The following is a 21,760-nucleotide window of genomic DNA, read 5'->3' as shown; positions in this document are numbered from 1 at the left end:
TTAGAGATCTGAAGCTGGTTGTTTAAAGCCACTATTATTTTCTTTAGAGAAAAATGAGCACTCTTTTTAGAAAAGCTTAGCAAACAGGCCTATCTACCTTCTTCTTTCCTCTACCCCATTTCAAGAAACTTCCTGTCTGTCGGATATTCACAAAATTAATGGTTGACATATCAGGCACAGTGTGGGGCAACTTCAAAGCCACAAGGCATATGCTAAGTGATATCTAAGGAGAAAAAGGGGTAAGGAACCCTGGGAACCTGACTGATAACATCAAATTTCAGAGATTTTCATAACTTCCCCATCAGAGCTGTTCACCTATTCCTTTGGTCTCTTCTGAGGAGTGAGATATTCCCTCTACTTATTCACTAATGTAATCCCTAAATTCTCTCTCTCTTTTTTTATAATCAACAAATAGCTTATCATGTAGGTACTTTATGTACAGAAGAGTTTTATCTCAATTTATCAACAAAAATGTAGTTATGGAATTGCCTTGAAAGTTGAGAGTTTGGGTCTGTTATACATTGGATATTATAATTTTGTCCATGCAGCCATGCAGCTCTCCCACTTTCCCCACAAAGAGGCCATGCCTGGAGCCCTATTAGTCCCTGTTCCAGTCCTTTCTCTGCTACTTTCATTTTCCCACCTGCCTACTGCTTACATCCTCCATGCTTTGTAGCCAAGTTACACACTTTGACCTTCTGCATGAATAATGGCCTTTCTGCCTACATTCTTATCTGTTGCCTCATAATTTTACATTCCTTGGTCTCATGCCTTCTTTCTTGTCAATACATCTGATGCTGGGGTCCTGGTCATGCCCTGTTAGGCCTATCATGCTGTTGAGCAAGGTTGGGTGTGTATTAGAATATCTTGTGGAATTTATTATTATACCTATCTCCAAGACCCACCCTCGGGATGCTGCTCCAGTAGGTCTGCATCTTTAGTTTTATCCAGCTCCCTAGATACTTGCTACAGCTGGAGAACAACTCACTTTGAGGATACAAGTGTTTTAATATAGGCCTTTCCTACCTTTAGATTTTAAAGGTTATTTCAAATTTTCAGTCTTTTGCTTAAAGTGTTTCCAGATCGTTTTACTTGTGAACAGTCGGACAAGTCATTTAGGAATTTCTATTAATGAATAGCCTATGTCCCATACACTCTTACCAAATATATAAAGTAAGGCTGCCTGAGACTCTGCAGGTAGATGCCATAGGGATAAAAGAAAGTTAATTTTTAGTTATAAAGTTTTGCTTCTTCCAAGTAGTCTCCCCTGATGCTCAAAGAAGTGATTTCTCCTATTTGTACACTGCTGTGCATCCTCACTAGATCAGGCCCTTGGCATCTTCCATCTGTACTAACACAGTTGCCTCTTAACTTTTTAATTCACCTTTAGCTTTATCTTCTTGATTCCATCCTATACCCAGTCACTAAATGTGAGTTATCTAAAATGCAAGTCTGACTTAGTACGTCCTGGCTTCAAACACTTCAGTGGCCTTTCATCTTGTATCAGATAAAAACTTTTTAAAGCATATACGTGAACCTTCTATGATTTGTCTCCTGATATTCCTTACTTTGAAATTTATTCTCTGAAAACAGGGAATAAATTGTAATCCCCACACAAAATATTTCACACTTTGGTGCCTTATCTGGGAATGTTTTGCCCTCTCCAAGACTTTCTAACTCCTACTCATTCCATGAGATCAAGTTCCATTTCTAAGTAACTTAAAAGGGAAATACTTAGATAAAATTGGCTCAAATTTATTCAATTAGCTGTATTCCTGATGTTTTAAAATCTGTTTTGACTGTCCTTTCTCTGCTCTTACCCCCCACCCCCCACTCTTTTTCTCTCTCTCTTTATTGGAAAACTTTAGAGTGATGTTGCAGACACTGCTACTAGCCAACCCAATGTGCATGCTCTCCATTTTTCTTACTATCAAAACCCTGCTTTGCTTGAGGTGTTATGTGCTGAGTTAATATATTTACTTGCTCAGATACTCTTGTAGCTAGCAGAAGCCATGTGACTTAAATCTGGCCAATAAGATTAAAACATAAATTACAGGGTGTGGCTTCTGGGAAACTTTTTCAAAGGGGACAGAGTTAGTTAACTTCGTCCTTTTACCTTTTGCCCTTTGCCTGTCTTGTTGTCTTGAATGTGGCTTCATATCTGAAATTATACCAGTAATCTTGCAAAAATAATGGAAGAACAGGAAATAGCAGGAAAGCAGGAGCCTGGCAGGTTGCTGACATCTACCCTGGCCTGGGCTCTGGTCATGTAACAAGAGAAATACCTTTTATTTGCTTAGGTTGTTCTAGTTGGATTCTGTTACCTGCAGACAAATGCTATCCTGCAGAAAAATGACACAAATCTCTCCATCTTGGACTTGCATCTCTAAGAATAAGGTCATATTTTTGCATTCTGCACTCCTGTGGCTTGTTCACCACCTACTTATGATGATGTTTCATAACAATATACCATTAGAGTTACAACTTCATATAACTCTCCCTTTTCTATTATTTGCCAACCCAGTCAGTATTCATGGTGGTTATAAAAATGGAGGGGGATAAAGTAGATGGGAATTGGAAAAGTTACAGTAATTTGACTGAGAAATATAATTCTAGTTTCATCATTTTGGATACAGGACATTGGGACTGGCACATTATGAATTAGTGGAATACAAATCCAGCCAAGAATTTGAGTGCTATTCAAAAGATATTAGATAACATAAAATATTGGGAGCCCACAAGAAAAAGTCCTCTGAGAAGAAATATTAAAAACTTTCCCATAGACTTCATACTTTTCTTGATAAAGGCCCTAGAAGCATACAATGAGATTTGGTATTTTGGGGACTAGAGGATATTGGAAAAGTTACAATAATTTGAATGAGAAATGTAATTTAGGTGAACTTTGGGGAAAAGTTTACTACTTTGAGCTTGAATTTAGATGTTATACAATCTGACAAGTTTCTTAAGCCACCATGTCTAGGTTGGCTTATATGTTTATATTCATGCTTCTGTAGCTCTCTGCAGTGGTGGTTAAGAATGTGTAGTCAATTGCCTGGATTTTAATCTTAGCTGAGTGACCTTGATTAAGCAAGTTAATAATCTCTCTGGCCCTGACTTTGCCTTTCCCATTTGTGAAATGTAGACAATAATCACATCTATTTATTGTGTGAAGATGGAAAAAGATAATCAATATGAAGCACTTGGATCAGTGTCTGGAACTTAGTAAGCTGTCAGCAAAGGCCATTATATTGATTACTGAATGTATTATGATTTAATGTTCAATTTATGTGTCTGTTTACTCCAAGAGACTGCCAGCTCCTTCAGTGTAAGAAACATGTCCTATCATCATTCATGTTAGTGGGTGCTCCTTTAGTACTCAATTCATTCTTATTACTGAACACAAAGAAATGCAATACTCCTCTGATGTTGTCCTCCTTCATCGAAAGTATCTTCCTTCATAAGATAGTTTTGTAGATTCATGCCTTATCTCCCCTCTTAGCCTAAGCTCCTAGCTCCTGGTCTCAATCCCTGTGTTTAGATCATAAACATTTGTTGAGCCAGTGGAACCATAACCAAACCTGCATACCCAGAGTCATCACTGTCATTTCCTAACATGAACTCCTGCAGAGCGTGTACTCCAGTAATAACTAGTTCTTCACTGTTCTTTAAACTTACCTTGTGCATCGCACCTCTACATCTTGTCTCTGGTAGTCCCTATCTTCCTGCCTTTCTCCACTTTGTCTGCCTGATGAACTCACATTCCTCTCTAAATTCCAGTTTAGATTCTTCCTCCATGAGTCCTTTCTAACTTGCTCAGGGAGAGCCAACTCTCTCTCCCTCCCTCTCCTACCCCCATGTAGTGTCTTTATAATGATTTCATCGAAGCCTCATGGTGTGTCTTATATATCACAGAATCTAAGCACCTAATGTAGAACTTGACATAAAGCAGGTATTTTCAAATAAGCTTGTTAAATAAATAGGTATGTTGATCTATAGAGTGATAGACACACAGTTCTCAAATGAAATTGCTTTTCCACTCTGGAATATGAATGAACAATTTATATTGCATATACAATAGCAAAAAGCAATTTGAGTCCTCCCTTTTCCATAAAAGGGGGTTAAATTATCCCTATACATTTCTCCCTTTTCTGGGGTAACTTTAACATAAGGCATCCCTTTAGAAGCACAAACATCAAATTTTGGAGTTCGATTTGCACGTATGGAGCAGAGGGAAGACAACTGGCTCACACAGGGCCGGAGCTTTGACACCAGGATGCTCATTTTAGAAAGGTGGGCATGGCCCTGGAAGGGCATAATGGGATCTCTTTTAAGTTCGTCAGAAGAGGGCATGGCTTAATAAAAATATCAAGAATTAGAGTTGCAACCATATGGATACCTAGGAAAATAATAAGAAAGAACATTTGTACATAATAACATAAAGAGACATGGATTGGTGCAGAAAACCTGCCCTTGCATCACCCATGCATGGCACTGGACTAGATTTCTGAAAAGGAGCCCGTATATGTGTCAGCCAGGGTTGCTCAGATTGTTGAATTAATAATATTAATGCAAATTATTGCATGAATTCAGAATGACTTTGAATTTAGTTTTCATGTCAAGAGGGGTGTTGGTGATCCCAAATTGGTATCTTATTTTTGTCGTTCCCAATATTAGAATTACTTCTTAGAAAAAATGGCATGCACACAGGAGCATTATGTTCAGTTCTGGATTGAATATCCACTGAAAGCAATCATTGAAATAAATTTATAATTTTGACCCATCTCCCTCAAACAAAATGGTGTGTACATGGGGTTGCGGAATTCTGCGTGATGAGGGTGGGGAAAAGAATTTTTTGATACTAAATTTCCTCAGAGGGAGATTAAGCTAGAAAATGAACTAATAATAAATGCAAAATATTTGGGGTGTGGCCGGCAACCCACTGTCACTGCGAAAGTACGTTATAACTTCATACTGTCTTTTGTTTGGGAATGCACAACTTAACAAACATCCTTGAGAACTGCTTTCTTTTTTGGGGTGGGGTGGGATGGGGTTGATGTTTGGCTATTCTGATTCTTTGCTTCAGGAGAAAATTTTAGACCCAGGAGGCTGTACAACTGGGTGCCTGACTCAAACCTCATAGCCCTCTCACTTACCGGCCACCGCCCCCTAACTCCCCCACTCAGAAACCCCCAACGCAGCCACTAACCCTGAGTTGCGTTGCCCCAGGCTGGTCAGATCCGAAGGGACTAGTCCCATGGTGGCTGGAATAATGTTGTCTCCCTTCTGGTACCAGAACGGCTCCTTTTTCTGTCTTCTGCTGAAGATCTGAAGGTCCATGATGTGGGCTGGGATGGCAACAATTTAGAGAATCCAGAGAATTCTCTCCCACTGCTGAGCAAGCTGCACACCCATGTGTCAACACTCAACAATGAGCCTGCTCCCCCATGTCAGTGACAGAAAAGTTTCTGGTTGGTGGAAATGTGTTTCCTGGTGGACCTCAAATGCATATACTGTGAATAGTTTGGTCTTGTTGAATGTTTTTCTAATTTAAAATCAGCTGGAACTTACTGAGCACCCACTTTTAATAGACATCCTGTTAAGTGCTTTTTACATGCATTGTAATGATTTTCACAAGCATCCTATAAAATAGAAATTACAGTCCTTATTTTAGAGTGGAGGAAACTGAGGCTTAAAAAGATAGTTAAGGAATTCACCTAAGGAATACACAAGTCTGACTCCAAAACACTTGTAAATAAGAGGAGGAGAAAAAGATACCACAAAACATTTTAAAGCACCAAGTGTTTTTAAAAATCAATATAATGATGGTTACTACTTTAGGTCAAAGAGGGGCTATAGTGGGTTGAATAGAGGCCCCCTAAAGATATATCCACATCCTGGAACTGTGAATGTGATCTTATTGGTAAGAAGGGTTTTGCAGATGTAATTAAATGAAAGATCTCAAGATGAGATTATTCTGGATTATCTGGGTGGGCCCTCAATCCAATGACATGTATACTTATGAGACACCTAGAGAAAAGACAGAGAAAAGAGAAAGCCATGTGAAGATAGAGGTAGAGATGAAAGTGATGCAACCACAACCAAGAAACACCTGGATGAAGAAGCAAGGAAAGATCCTCCCCTAGAACCTTCAGAGGCAGTGTAGCTCTGCTAATATCTTGAGTTAGGACTTCTGGCTTCTAAAACAATGAGAGCATAAACTTCTGTTTTAAGCCACCCATTTAGTAGTAATTTATTACAGTAGCCACAGGAAATTAATACAGGGGCAATGCAATTGAGTGGCAAGAGCACTCCATTTATGATCCCTGAGCTTCATTATGTGTGACCTTAGCATGTCACTTTCTTGGGCCTCAGTTTTCTTATGTAGAAAACAACTATGAGACCCTTTCTATTCCTTACAATCTACGAATCAAGGATTTAGGAATAAAGTTCTCACTTTCTCCCACCAGTGGCTAGTGAGTTGAGGTAGCAATTATGTGGTGACTGAAAATCTTATTAAAGGTATTATAATTTGGATAAGGCACAATCTTATTCTTTCCCCTGATATGAATGTTGTCCAATGTATTTTTTCTTTCTTTTCTTTTCATTTTCTTTTTAATTCAGGCAGGCTTATCAGGTCTCATTCTTCAGACTCTATAGTCCTTGTCTGAAAGTAAAATTAATGGTAAATGTACCTTTTCAGCTGGTGGCATTCCAGCAATTGCGTGACTAGAAAAGTTAGGTGTTCTACTTTAAGAATCATACTGTTTTGCCATATGTAAGAAATATAGTGCAATTTGGAATGCTTGCTTATAACCATGGTTTGATTACACAGGAAGAACACAGTAAGAATCAGTAACAATTTTTTTAAAAAATCTCTTTCTAAAATAATCAACAGAGAAATGACAACTCAACTGCCAATTAAGAAACTGTAGCTCTCATGGTTAAATCTGGAATATATTTTTTCATTATTAGATTCAGAAGATTGTTGGAAACTTTCTTTTGCATCTTCAACTATAGTTTCCAGTTCAATTTTCTACCAAAATGTTCCATTTGCTAGAAATCCAACTGAGAAGACAGAAAGTTTACAGAGCTTAGCTCACTGCCCAGGGCCAGACATATAGTGGTCACTTCATGGATATAGAGTGACCGAATGAAAGACTCTCTTTCGCATATTGTTTTCTGGTTATCATATCACATCAAAAACTTTATTGGATGAGTACTTATTAGATAGGAAGACACATCAGTTTGAACACAGAACAAATACAGTCTTTGGAGTCTCGTCAGTGTGGAAAACACCCCGTGCTGTGACTACTTGAGCTCAATCAAAAAGTTAGCAAACAAACGTGTTCAGAGTACCAGGGTAGTTGCTGGTAACTGCTTGGAACTCTCACCGTCTTTCTAGGCTACTATTTCTTTTGGACAAGAGTCAGAATGTTGCCCAGTAGGATTAAGCAATACTTGTGTAAATACCCATGAACTCAAGGGTTGTTTAAGAGATATACATAAAACACATAAGAAGATGAGGAGGATGAAAGGAGCTGGAAGGAGACAAATAAGTAGATGGAGGAAAATATAGACAAAACCAAAAGAGATCATACAATTTTCCTACAAGGCTTGTCCTAACCAAACTAAACAATTGACTTCTTTTTTTCTTCTTTAAACATTTATTGAACACATAATACATGCAGGCAGTGTTCTAAGCACTAAGGATATAGCAATGAAAAAAATAAGCACAACCCCTACTTTCATGGAGCTTGCATTATAGAGCAGCAATCCCCAACCTTTATGGCATCGGGGACTTGTGCTCCTATGAGAATCTTATGCCTGATGATCTGAGGTGGAGCTGAGGCAGTGATGCTAGCACTGGGGAGTGGCTGCAAATACAGATGAAGCTTTGCCGGCTCTCCTGCCACTCACCACCTGTTATGTAGTAGGCCATGAACTGGTACCAGTCTGTGGCCCAGGGACTGGGGATCTCTGTTCTAGAGGAGCTGATGCCAGTGGAAGAATAACACATAGTTTCTGATGTGAAAGAAAGCTGCCAGTCCACACTCTACTCTCCAGGCCAGATCAGGAAGGCTTCCCTGCCTCCCTCAGGCTGCAGTTGCCTCTTTCGACTAATTAGCAATATGTCATCCATGTATCTGATCACTAGGAAAAAGAAAGTTGTAGCTATGTGAGGTGATGGATGTTAACTAAACTCGTGGTGATCATTTTGTAATATATCGAATCATTATGTTGTGTACCTTGAACTTATAGAATGTTATATGTCAGTTATATCTTAATACAACTGGGGGAAAATGTAATGCAATAAAATATGATGCCACAGAATGCAGAAATAAAAAACAAAAAACAAATAAACAAAACAACAATATGCCATCTATTAGTCTCTAACACCTTTCTAACAGGCTTTAAAGCTCCATGAGTGCTAGGACAAAGTCTTCTCTCTGATATTTCCCAGAGTTTACAGGCAGTGCTAGGTAGATAACAGGTTTTAAATAAAAGTCTGTGGAGGATATAACACTGTATTGAATCTAATGTTCAGACACATCAGATGAGTTTCCTGTAACACATCTGCAGCCAGAATATTTTATAAAGAATGAATCAATGACTTGCATACTGGAAATGCTTAATGAAAAAAATAAATGAATAAATGAATGAATGGTTTCTTTAAAGAATAATAACAGCTAATATTTTAGTTATGTTCTTTAATCATATCAAAAGCCTAATTAGATGGGTACAATTTGTATCTATACTTCATGGATGAAGACTTCAAGATTTCAAGTTGTTAAAGAACTTGCTTACAGTCATGCTGCCAGAGAGAAGCAGAGACAGGATTCAAACACAGGGTTTGATCCCAATGAGTCTTAATGCTACATTATGCTGCCCCACTAAGTGTAACTCCAGATGGCTTTGGGGGATGTTTTACTGGAATTCAATGTTTTCATCTGGTTTCTTCCTTGAGATAGACTTTTAAATACTTTGTCATTTGGTTTTCATGCCACTGTTGCCTATGTTGCTAAATTGGATATATTTAGTTTCTTTTTTTTAATTTCCTTTTGAACACTGGAAGTTTATGTTAGTCTTTGCTCTTACAGATATAGTATGTACATTTCCCTTCTTAGCTTTAGGGCTGGTCAGAATATTAGGGGAGACTGACAACTTACTCTGAATATAAATTTTTAGGAGTACCAGGAAGGTCTCCTTACCCCAAAATCTTCCCCACTTGCTTTCTGATGTTTAAAATTCCACCAACACAGTTTCATTGTTTGGTTTCAAGTCATGTTCTCTGTCAAAATGTAAATACGTCTGGGAGAGATAATTACCACTGTAAATCAAGCAGTCTGCCAGCCTGACTGTTTTCCTTCTTTCCTCCATATTTTTCTTCAATAAATATTTTTGGAGATAGATTCTGGCTTGGTACTAGGTGCTAGAGGTTTAGAGATAAATAAGTGGTCTCTGCCTTCAGGAAGGTCTTAATTCTGGAAGCAGATGAATATAAAAGAAATGCAGTACAGTGGTTCAGATGCTGTGATGGAGGAATTTACAAGGTGTAGGAAAACCCAAAAGGGAGGAATACACTGGCCTGCTTGGAAAGTTGAATGTAGATATCCTTTAGCTCAGAGTCCTTCACACCTTAGTAGGAATAAATTGTAAAAATTCTTTTCCAGGAGGTATATTTTGGTGATAGGAGAAGAAGGTTTGGAGTGAGTGTGAGTTCACTGAAATATTATAGAGCAAGAAAAGAAGTTCACAAAGAAAAACCTGGAATAAAGTCTTGAAAGTGAGCTGATTTTAGAACTGAATAGATTGAGCCTTTCTTATTTACATGAGTTTGTCCAATTGTCAGGCCATGTTGTTAAAACACTATAATACAAGAAGAATCAGTATTTCTGAAAAAAAGGGTTTCATATCTATTCTACAAGGCATAAAGTTTGTTGTGATTAACAATCATAGAGGCAAGCATTTCTTAACTGAATATACCAGGGGTTGGAAAACTTTTTCTATAAAGAGCCAGGCAGTAAATATTTTAAGCTTTTTAGGCCATATAGTCTCTGTAGTGACTACCCAACTATGCTGTTGCACAGCCATGAAAGCAGCCATGGACAGTATTTAAATGAATGGGTGTGGCTATGTACCAATTCAACTAAGTTTACAAAAACAAATAGTGGACTGAATTCAAGCCATAGACCATAGTCTGCTAGCTTCTGGCTTATCCCATTTAATAGGCATGTTAAAGTCCTAAGTTAACTAAGTTAAAGGTTTTGAGGTAGAGCTTCCAGCTCCTCCTGGATGGACAGCAGGGCCTCAGGTGGAGCTCTTTTTCTGACATTGTATGACTAAACCTGGTAAGTAGAGAAAGAAGTAACCTTTGAACAAATAGCTGCCGTGGAAAAGACTGAAGAGACGTGACAAAGACGAGGGAGAAGGAGAAAAAGACAGACAGGAGATCTTTGTGCTATGGATGGCTAGCTGTTTACCAAAGATTCATGCTTAAGGTAAATTTTTTGATTACAAATCATAGATTAAATGGTCTAGGACTGGTGAAAATAATACTTTTTAAATTATTAGTAGTAATATATAAATGTTTAACATATTAATTTATAGGTTATAGCTACTTAGTCTTCCATTTATTCATTCAGCAAACCTTGCCTTCTACATGCCAAGTATTGTACTAAGTCCTAGAGAAACAATATTACATAATTCAGGCTCATTACTAGATATCAGATGTCTAAATTACCTCTCCTCTAATCCCCTGTTGTGATTTGTGACTGTGACATACTGAACTCCACAGAGCTTTTTAAGGCCTCAAGCCCTTTGACTAAGTTGTTCCTTTGCATTTATCAAGACTACTGTTACTGTCTTACAAGATTCTACATGTCAATAAAAACTACCTACATGTGATCTTTTGCAAATGGCTTGATCTGTCCCATCATTTAGCCTTTACATCTGCTAACTCCATCTTATAATCAAGGCTGGACACAGAAGTCACCGTCTCTGGGAAACATTCCTTGTTTAAAGATCCTCAGATACGTATCTCCTTCCATGATGCATTCTCTAATCAAGAATCTCCTCAAAATCTCCACTCAGATGTTCCATAGGTCCTTAAACTCAACATGTCCAAACTGGAAGTCAAGACCTATACCTTACTCACCCTTATTCTCCCCTTCCCTCCCCTCAATATTACCTAGATCAGCAAATAAAACCATCTGCCACCCAGTGGTACAAGCCAGAAGCTTTGGGGTCATTCTTGACAACTTCTTTCCTCTCACTTCTTATGGTCAACTAGTCACAAAGTCTAGGTGATTGCAGCTCCTAAATAACCCTTGAACTGAGATACTTCTTTCTAACTCCACTGCCTTATCAGAGCCTAACCTATCAGTGTCTCATACCTAAACATTCTAATTGTTCTGCTGGAATCCACTCTCATCTAAGTCTCATGTCTACCCTATATGTATCTGATCATATCAATCCTTTCGATGGTTTCATATTGCTCTTTGGATAAGGAACAAAATCCCTAAACATTTTACTAGGCTATGAATGAGTGAGTCTAATCAACATCATCATCTTTCTCTCAGAATACTCTCTTTTTCACGTTCTCTGACACATCTCAATTAGGTATCATTTTAGAACTTTATTCTAGTTTGCAACTGCAGAAGATTTATATTAATGATCCCATTCTTCACCAACACTTGTATCCATACTATTTGTCACATAACATTTCAGTGCTCTTCCACTGTTAGTGACACATAATTTTCTGCCCCAAAGTTCAGCCATATGACTTGCTTGGCCAATAGAATTAGGCAAGATACAGAGCTCAGTCTCCAAGAAGACTTGCATGTCTCTGCTTGTCCTCTCCCTTTACCTTAAGAAAAACGGTCATGCCAGGGTAGACCTTTGAAAAGGATAAAGAACATGTAGAATGGAACTACCCAGCTCAGTGCAGCCTAGATCAACTGACTCTCAGCAGACACATAGATTTATAAGAAACAATAACTGGCTGTTATTTTAAGCTATTGTGGTTTGGGATGGTTTGTTACATAGCAATAGCTAACTGTGGCTTTATAAATATCTTCTACCTTTGTTCATACATTTAGGTCAACTAGGGTTAAAATCAACTAAGATTGCATCTTTCCTATTATGAACTTAAATTCTTGCTTGAGGATTGAGGTCCAGTAATAAAACAATGGCTAATTCCCTGAGGATTCCTCCATAACTTTCCAAATAAAATGAGGCCTTTTCTGCCAGTCCCACAAATTGGGTGGATGAAATTGGGCCTGGATCTTTTCCTTGCAGCCAGAGAAGATCTTCATCCCTGGGAGGGATGGCAAATCTATTGCCACGACCTGAGGACTATGCTGAAAGTTCAGAGCTGGTTTCTGAGGTGATGCATATGACAGACAGTCCAAAGGTACAGTCTGTCATAATAGGCGTTTTAAAAGTTGTCCTAGATTTCACAGCACATGTTGTTCCTTGAATTCTCATCCTCTAAATTTCTCTTTGAAAAGCTCTTGAATGTTCCTGTCCTTCCCATTTTCTCTACCTGTCAAAAGCTATTACTAAGTGGATATTAATTAAACCACAGGGTCAATTCATTGACAATTCAAAATGAAAACCATGACCACCCGTGGCTATCATAACCTGCCCTCAAAAGCCACAGCCAAATGCTGTAATTTTGAAATTAAGAATATTTCAGTTATAAATGAAAAGAGTGACTTGGGGGCTATAAAACAAAGTGCCCTGATTATTAAGCCATCAAGTTTGCTATGTCAGAACAGAAAAATAGATATAAAAGAAACAGTCAACACATTTTATAGCACAGGAGAAAATAAATACACGCATACCTGGATCGATGTAATTCTTCTCTCTGAAATAAATTTTTAAAAAGTATGTTTTAGTTTTGTTTACATCCATCCAAAATTCCTAAGCAGACATCTTGAAATGAGAGGCAATTAACTTTCTTAGCTTAAATGTTTTTGAACACTTTAGCTAAGAGGATATTAGAAATTTGAATAATTTGCTCTTTCTCTCCTTTTAAACCAACCAAAGTAGGTTGTCTTCAAATAGTGTGTATTTGCAAGAGGGCCACCTTAACTATACAATGCCCGGCATACCATGTCCAGCCTGACCTTGGTGAGCCATTTCTTAAAGTACCTTTAAAGATGCAGAAGATGAAAGTGAGCTAGATCTCCATTCTCCTTCTTCCCTAAACCATTGTACCCCTTTAACTTGAGAGTCAACATGTCCTAAAGAGCATGTGTCCTCTCAGCTGTGACTTCTTGAGTTATCTCCCATCACAGGTACCCCTTGCTTCTGGGATCATGTGAAAATCCTGAGGCCTATTTTGCTTTTCAGTCCACTGAATGAGAGGCAGGAGGCTTAGAGCTGTGTTACCTGAGGCCTAGGGAGCCGTATGGTGGAAGCAGGCAGAGAGTGGCCTCCTTTCTCTGGAAGAGAGGTCTGGGGAAGGGACTCCTCTTCGATAGGCTGAAACATGGGAAGGACATCCTCATCTGTGGGCCCTGTTTGGGGCTTGAATGAGTCAGCTGCCTTGAGGGCCCTTTTGGGATCCAGAGGTAATTTTGAGTGGAGTCCCGAGGACAACATAGAATGCGAAGAAGCATTTGGACTTCCAAGTAGATTCTTGAAAAGGTAACATGGGGAGCCTGCAGGCTCCTTCCAGCTTTCCCAGGTGGGCCCTTCCAAGGTCTCTTGCTGAGGCAGGGAGTGGAATGTCCCACAGCTACTGCCCCTTAATCTCCTCAAAGTGGGAGAGGTGGAAATTCGGCCTGGGGCTTGCCGGTCAAATTGGAGAAGATTCCCTTGGTTCTCACAGTGACTCTTTGACAAGCTCCTCAGGGGGCTCAGAGGAGAGGCCCCAAGACTTTGGGAGTCTACCTCTGGCTGGGATAACTCTGTCTTCCCCATGCAGCCAAGAGGCTTTGTGGCTGGATGCTTGCAGGCGACGCTGTCAGAGTTGCTGTTCTCTGGACGATACTGCGGTTGCTCAGTTCCCTCACCCAAGTGCCACTCTTTCTCTGGTGTGTCTTTGTCCTTTTTCAGAGAATAATTACAGGCAGATTGTTGCATCTTTAGTGAGGAAGAGCAGAGTGCGGAATCTGTCACAAATGAGGGAGACTGAGATGAGAAAAGAAAGGCTTCTAAAATTTCACATGAATCTTCTAATTCTTCACAGGAGACAGATAAAGCCCAGTTAACAGTGGCATCCTTTACACTTCAAAGATTAATTAACATAAGTGAGTCCAGTCTTCTCATCTAAATAGTCTGTATGTTGAAATTATTTATTGTTTACTTGATATCCCTTCCAGGTTCAAACAAAGAATCTTTTAAAAACTTTAATGATGTAGGAGACTTCTTGGAAGCTGTATAACTCAACACCTTTTGATTCCATTTAAAGAGAATTAAATATACATTAAATATTCCTTACTGTATGTATGTACGTATGTATGTACGTACGTACTTTGGTGTACTTGGGGATATAATGATATAACGATCAAGAAAAGAAAGCCCCTTCCCTCAAGGTTTAAATTACAGAATGAGACATGGTTGCAAAGAAAGTAGTGTAAAGTATTTCACAAAAGACATTCTAGACTTTATCTATCCCCATGTTTTGGAAAAACAATTTGCAAGTTTGAATAGAAAAACTCAGATGCCACCCAGATACCCTACTTCTTGTGATCAGAGGTGTTTCTCAGATTCACTAATGCAAACTTACCTCCCAGTTAAGCTCTTCTCATGCTCAAGCAAAACTGATTCACCATTTAACAACTCAATTCATGGTGACATAGAAATGACTTATTGCTATTCTATCATTTTGTCGTTTCCCACATGAAGAAATGTAGTTATGTGTGGAAAAGCATCGCTCCTTACCCATTTTGTTAACTATTGCATAGAGTTATCTTTTGATAATTTATAGACCTGGTATGGGACCATGGAACAGATAATATTACCATCTTCCTTTGCCATCGGCAATGTGGAAGGTGGTTTCAGACTGTTTTCAGCATTGCTTATTAATGGGGAGAATATCAGTAGTTGACCACATATTCTGAGATTTACAATAATAGAATTTTAGCAAGACTACAATTTGAAAATGAAACTCAGCAATCTGGAAACTTTCAAGAACGAATACATACGGAGAGCCAAATTTTAAGGGTAACTAGTAATTTACATTTTTAGTGCTATAGAATTTTAATTGCATCAACAAAATCTTTTAGTAGAACGTTTTCTATAGTGTATTATTTACTTCCTCAACTTAAGAGAGAATACCGAATACCAATAAATCTTTTTTTGATGACCTGGCCTTCTTATGTTGATTATCACTCACAGTACTGGCTGAAATACAGTGATTATTACTACATTTAATGTAGTTTTATGAGGAATGCAATACTTGTTACAGATTTTTATAACATATGATTATTTATCTCACACTAAATGACTTCATATGATGTACTCCCCAATTTTTATCATGACCTCTCATTATAGTTTGTGTACTTGACTATGGCAGCCACTCTTTAATTTGTTTCTTCTAATCTGTTTCTGGCATAGAAATCCCAGAACCCTGTGTTGAGAGAATGGGCTCTTAGATTTACCCTTACCAGCAAGGAAGAGGAGCCCAGTGTTAAGATATAGTCATGACAATGCTCTGACATTGATTTGGGGGACTTTGTGTTCTCTTACTTTTACTCCCTGGTTCTCATTTGGTTTAAGGTCAAATGAAACTAACAGATGCTAAATTTTAGAATGGAGAGGAATTTGAGGAACTACTTAGATGCCAACTAAAGTCAATTCAACTCTTATCTGCAATTCTTAATGCTAGGTTTGTTTTAATATTTTGAGATGAAGACTCAATTGTTACAGAACTTCACACGTAGAACAAAAATGCAGGAGGTACTCTTATTTTGGGAGACAGGGAAACGGGTAATATCAATTAAAAAACTGGTTTTGTTTTTAGATTGATAATTTCTGGCTGCTGCTTTAAAGGCTGATACCAGCTTCCCTGGGAAAGAATGAAAAAGCCCATTCAGACTATTAATGAAAATATACATTAGCTCTCTTTTCAGGTTCTGAACTGGAGGGACCAGTTCCTCCTTCTCTCAACAAACAGGTGGCTGAGCTGAGGACTGAAGTTACAATTACTTTTACACAGGTTCATACTCAAGGAGTTTTCTTATTTATTATTTTTTTATAGCATTTTCTGAGTCCTAGGAAGCCGCACCCTTACAGGAATTCAGTATGTTTACATAGGCACTTGCATAATAGTTCTATCAGAATTTTTAGTCCTTGGGTTTCCCCTTGTCCTTGTGCCTTCTTTCTTTTCCTTTGAGGGGTTAGGACACTGCTTTAGATTTCCTTTCCAGTAGTCCTGACACAAGGTATGGTGGCCAGAGGAGGTTATTATGTCTGATGGGACTTACAGGTCATTAAGTATTATTTATTGGTTAGTGTCTCGAATATGGGAACCAAGGCAATTGTAATTGCTGACACAACTCACCGCAGAACCAGAGAAATTTTAAATACAGCATGTCGGTTTGCAGAAAAAAGAGCGCTCAGATTTTGGACAATTTTCTTGCTCTCCCCACCTCATCTCCAGCTAGTCTGTGACCTAGGACAAGCCACTCCCCCTCTGTCAGCCTCCAGGTCACCCAAGTACCTTCTTCACAGGCTCTTTGCAAGGGTTAAATGAGAAAATGGCTGAGTCTCCTGGGAGGCCCTCCCTAAATGATTATCCCTGAGGCTATGATAGAGTCAAAAGTTACCAGGAGAATGCAGGCTAACTTCCCTTTTCCGTCTTCTAAAAGACTAAATCAATAAATGATTATTATATAGAAAATTCACCAGTCTTTGATCTCTCAAGCTTTAAGAACCCAGCAAACACCACTGTTGGGAAGCAATCTCAGTTTACTCGAAATTAAACCATACAGGTTAATAATTCATCCATTTTTTTTTTAGACCCGGAGAGGCCAGCAAGACAGGACCGAAAGAAGCTGGTCGTGTCAGGATCTGAACAAATGGAAAGTGCAAGAGGGAAACCCGGATAGCAAGCTGAAGGTCATCTCTAATACCTGTGGGGCGATCCGCCTCTGAAGGTGACATTGTCCAGGTGCGTTCTAACGAGAGTCAGCAGAACCACAAAGCCAGCTGCCAGGTGAGGGCTTGGAAGAACAGGTTCCACATCTGTAACGATGATCCCTCCTGGGCTGAGTGCAGGCAAACTTGATGCAAGTGGAAATGAGGAACTGGCCTCTGCCCTCCTTAGAGACTTTCCTAGTTACTCATTTATAAAAAAGCCTAAAGGGAAGCAAATTCAGAATCTAACACCACTTAAGAAAAAGGATGATTTGTTTCTAGTGAACAATGGCTGAACCAATACAGAAATGATGAAAATGAGGCTTTTTACTTCCCCTTTAGTTATTCAGTAATCACCATTGATAGTTCAGTGAGGCAGTTCTAGGTTTCTATGCTGTTTATTTTCTCAAAGATTGTGAGAATCATTCCTTTTGACTTTGCTCACATCTTAAAATATCTTGTGTGGATCTATTTAATTAGTGAGATGTTTTGATAAGCATTGAATAATAAAGAAAATGACCATTGTAACTTGGGAACAAGCTTATAGCATTAATTTCAAATAATTAAAATGCAAATAGAAGGCACTTGTATTTACCAGCATTCTCATTAGAGCAGTACCCTGAAGAGACTGTATTTGGTGTCTAGGTGGAGACGTTGCATACATTCCCAAGAATACATGCACTATTAAAAAATATTTCTATAGACTCTTTATAAGAACAAATTAAAATGAATTCTAATTAGGCCTAATTTACTGAAGTTTTTATTGCTTAGAATCATTACATACTGGTGAAGGTTTCTTTAGATCAGTGATTCTCAAAGTGGGGTGCCTGGACCAGCAGCATCAGCATCACTTGGGAAATTATTTGAAAAGCAAATTCTTGTCCTTCTCCATATCCTGAATCTGAAAAATTTGGGAGTGGAACCAGAACTTTGTGTTTTAACAAGCCCCCCAGGTGATTCTTAAAAATGTGACAACTGCTGCCTCAGGGGAAAAATAAAAGATCTAATTTATAGATATCGAACTTGTGATAACCTTTGTATTAGTATTCAGCTCTCTCATATTAGCCTTATTAGAACATCATTTATTTAAAACATTGAAAAATGATTTAGCCTCCTCCTTTCACCACTATTGCCACCACCACTGCCACCAAACCAAAAACACAGTATCGAGGGCATTTCTCTATTTTGCCAGCATGGAGCACAAAATAGTCAGAGCTCCTGCCAAGGCTGTCTACAAATGAATCGTTTCACCTTAAAAAGAAAAAAAAAATAAAGTATTTAACTTTTGGCTTGTGGAACGAAGGTCGTACTTTATATTCCAATTCCTTCATGCATGTATGATTGCAAATCTGTCTCTCCTGGAGGATAATGATAATGGGATATTTGATCTCCATCCCACAATTTCCAAATTCTGGTTGTAACTGAAATAAGAAAATTAAAAGTCTGCAGAAAGGTCACAAAAAATTATCAGGGGAAAAAACAGTGCATCCTGTAAGGAGAAGGAGAACAAGGAGTCATTTTGCATGGGGAAGGGACACCTAGGAGGAAAGGCAATTCTTAGGATCAGCTTCTCCTTCAAGACCCTAGGGCAACCTCATTGAAAGCCAAGGTAGTCTTTTATCTCTCAGTGTGACACAGGAAGGTTCTTTCCAGTACTGCAGAGGGAGCAGCTTTCCTCATGCTTTTTACCTTTTGCCTGAGTTACTCCATCAGGAGAAGTGTTGGTTGAGGGGAAAGCCCCCTGGGATGCACCATGCAGTCTACAGCCTGACAAGCTGTTTTCGTATCATGAATATCCAGATCTCAGGCTGCAGTCTGTGGAGTTCTGATTGGCCTTCCAGCTTAAAAAAAAAAAAAAAAAAAATTAACATTAAAAATTAAGAGATTTTACAGAAAATTTAGATTACAAGCTTTTTTTCTTTCTTTTTCCTTTTTTCTTTAAATAACTAGTCTCGCAACACTATATTCCTATTTCCATGCTTCCATATCCATATAAAAGGACACGATGTGAGAACAAGTTCTTTGTCTTAGATAGGACAAGCAGTAGTGCCCAGTTTTCCACACTCTGCCACTTCCTGATGTAGGCTAATGTTGGTTGCTACTTATCATTGTCCTGTAGAGTTTTATTTCTTTTAACAGCACTGCAAAAAATGGCCCCAAACTGTAAACAACCCCAATGCCCATTTCAATAGGATGTCCGTCACCAGCAGACGAATACATTCATATATTCAACTAGGAAAATTGCTCTAGTCTCAAATACAATGTTCTGTGAAAGAAGCTAGACTGTATGATTCCATTTATGTGAATAAAAAGAATGGGCAAAGTTAATCTGTAGCGTTAGGATGATGGTTTTATCTTTGAGAGAGGCACTGACTTTGGGTCAGCGGTGTGACTTCTGGGATGCTTATGAGTTCAATTTCTTGATCTGTGTGCTGGCACCTCGGTGTGCTGTACTTATTCTATTTGTCATTCCTATAGAGGAATATATGTACTTGTTCGGTGTTGATTTACGGCCAGGTGAGAATTGGACTGGAGTCTGATTGTGTGTAGGTTAATGACAAAATATCTCAAATAGGATTTGTTTTGATAGAAGAAATCAGAAAAATACAATGAAATCATCAGATTGCTTGCTCAGTGATTTGGAAGACTAAGGGGCATGGAGAAGGATCTAGAGGCACAGTTGCAGTCACAACAGTCACTTGCGCTTTGTGCCATTGCACAAATGAAGGATGGAACAGCTCCCCATCGTGTTCTATTCTCTTCTTGCTGAGACTTCTTCTATCTTTCATGGTTATGGGGAGAATTCAGTTCCTTGTCGTTGTACGTCTGAGGCTTTTGGGTCCTAGAGATCACTTGCAGTTTCCTGCCACATGCTCCTCTCCATAGGCAGTTCACACTACACTTGCTTATTCAAAGTCTTTCTCTCCAGTCTGGTAAGACGGAGCCTCATAGATATATTGTAACATAATCCCAGAAGTGGAATTCTAACAGTTTTGCCATATTCTATAGGTCAGAAGCACATGGGTTCCACCCACGCTCAGAAGGAAGAGGTTACACGAGAGTGTGACTTGGGGGATCACCACAGTCATTTCAACAGTAATTTAGTTTTCTTTTTATTTTTAGAATTGTTATGTGGCCAGACTAAGATATGTCCCCAAACTCTTGCACCACATCTTTCTTTTACTCTTTAACGTCACATTGGCCTGAAGAAAGGTTTTAGTGTTTCTGAGGGATAGAAGCCAGTGTGGAAAAGTGGAAGTAAACCAAGCAACCTTATTACAACCCATGAAGTAGGCACAGCTAAGGTTTCACAACTACTTAAGCTGTCCCTGGCTCTGCCCCAGCCCATCTGTGTTTGCATACACCCAACAGAGACATCGTGGGGTTTATTTCTTCTGTTAATTTGAGTGTGGGCTGCTTCGTTCGATCTTTACTTTGACGTTCGACAGGGGCTCACAGTAATGCTTCGACTTATGTGAACCAATGTGTTCGGATGTTGACTGAACCAGCAGCCAATTGCCTACCTTGGAAAGTGTGGAGATGAGATGTAGGTGTGAAATTAATTTCTAAATGTGGCCCAAGTCCTCAACTGCTGCTGATTTACCCAGCAAGTTTCATCCAGCTTGACTCAGGCAGTTTTTAGCGATGACATTTTTGAAGTGACCGAATTTGACTCCCTCGTCAGAATTCTCACTGTGAAGAATTTAATGACTGCGGTAACAACCCTGGAAATGAGTTTGAAAAGCCCAGTAGGAGGGAAAACAAGCCTGTGAATTATATTTTTAAATGTAGTAAAGCTAGAATAGATAATTTGGCTGGAAATTATCCTGTTTCTGGTTCTTTGTGATTTAAGACCCATTGTTAGATTTCATCCTTTTCCTTATGATCTCCGTCCTCAAGTCATAATTCTAGCATAATTATGTCAAAATTATCTCCACAGTAGCCAATCGTGGTGTTACAAACAGAGAATTACGACTTTAGGTGGTGAATAAGCAGAAGCAGCAGGAGCCCTGGAAATGGAGAAGCATAAAGCTTCTGGCTCTTCTGAAAATGTTCCTGAGGACAGCAAAGACAGTGAGGAGGGATGAGAGAAAATATGGTTTGTTATATAAGCCAGAATCATTTCTCAATGGAAGGAAGGTGGATTCAGTTTTCTCCAATGACACTCATGAGTCTTTCTCAAGCAAAGGGATGCTGTGAGAAGGATATTACTGTTGCTTATATATGGATGTAAAGTTTTTTTCAAAACACAATATATATTACTTCCTGTATTACCTACAGTCATTATATAAAGATGGAGTCATTTTAAAACTTTTATGACCAAAAAGCACTTTACCCGATTTTAATTTTTATATTCTTTGCATGTAGGAATATTTCTTAGATTATTGTTTAAAGGATTATCATAATCAGAAGCTGATTTGTGTGTGGAATAGACTGATGGGTGCATTTACTGCGAGATGCTCATTGTTACAAGGCTGATTATAATATATTAGAAAATTAAATAATTATTTGCAATTAATTTTTTTTTTTTTTGGCAGAGATTGCCATATTCTGTGGCTATTTATTTTGTTTAACTCTAGGAGTGCCCTTTGTGCATGGTTAAAGACTCACCATTCTCACACAGTCAATTGAATTAACTCAGGAGAGAGTCTACATGGCCCTGTCTGAAAAA

General features: G+C 38.6%; 1 protein-coding gene across 12 annotated transcripts in view; it reads right to left on the bottom strand.

Annotated features, from left to right (window-relative positions):
- The window catches only part of PLEKHG7 (pleckstrin homology and RhoGEF domain containing G7), a 59,094-nt gene extending 41,813 nt beyond the window's left edge, over positions 1-17,281 (bottom strand). For 6 of the 12 annotated variants that reach the window (XM_039869026.1, XM_039869032.1, XM_039869030.1 and 3 more), the window contains exons 1-3: positions 17,085-17,273; positions 13,396-14,120; positions 12,846-12,868 (exon numbers count right to left, since the gene is read on the bottom strand). In XM_039869026.1, coding sequence (XP_039724960.1) covers positions 12,846-12,868; positions 13,396-14,120; positions 17,085-17,115 — 779 coding nt within the window. In that variant the 5' untranslated portion in view covers positions 17,116-17,273. Of the gene's footprint in view, positions 1-5,206; positions 6,665-12,845; positions 12,869-13,395; positions 14,140-17,084 lie in introns of those variants that run through there. The other 6 variants (XM_039869034.1, XM_039869035.1, XM_039869028.1 and 3 more) reach the window with 5 other exon arrangements.
- Positions 17,282-21,760: the final 4,479 nt, after the last annotated feature.

This window comes from Pteropus medius, unplaced genomic scaffold, assembly GCF_902729225.1.
Source record: "Pteropus medius unplaced genomic scaffold, Ma_sr-lr_union100, whole genome shotgun sequence".
In the NCBI taxonomy this organism is placed as follows: Eukaryota; Metazoa; Chordata; class Mammalia; order Chiroptera; family Pteropodidae; genus Pteropus; species Pteropus medius.
Note: the sequence above shows the minus strand (reverse complement) of the source record. Positions and strands in the feature narration are given on the sequence as shown.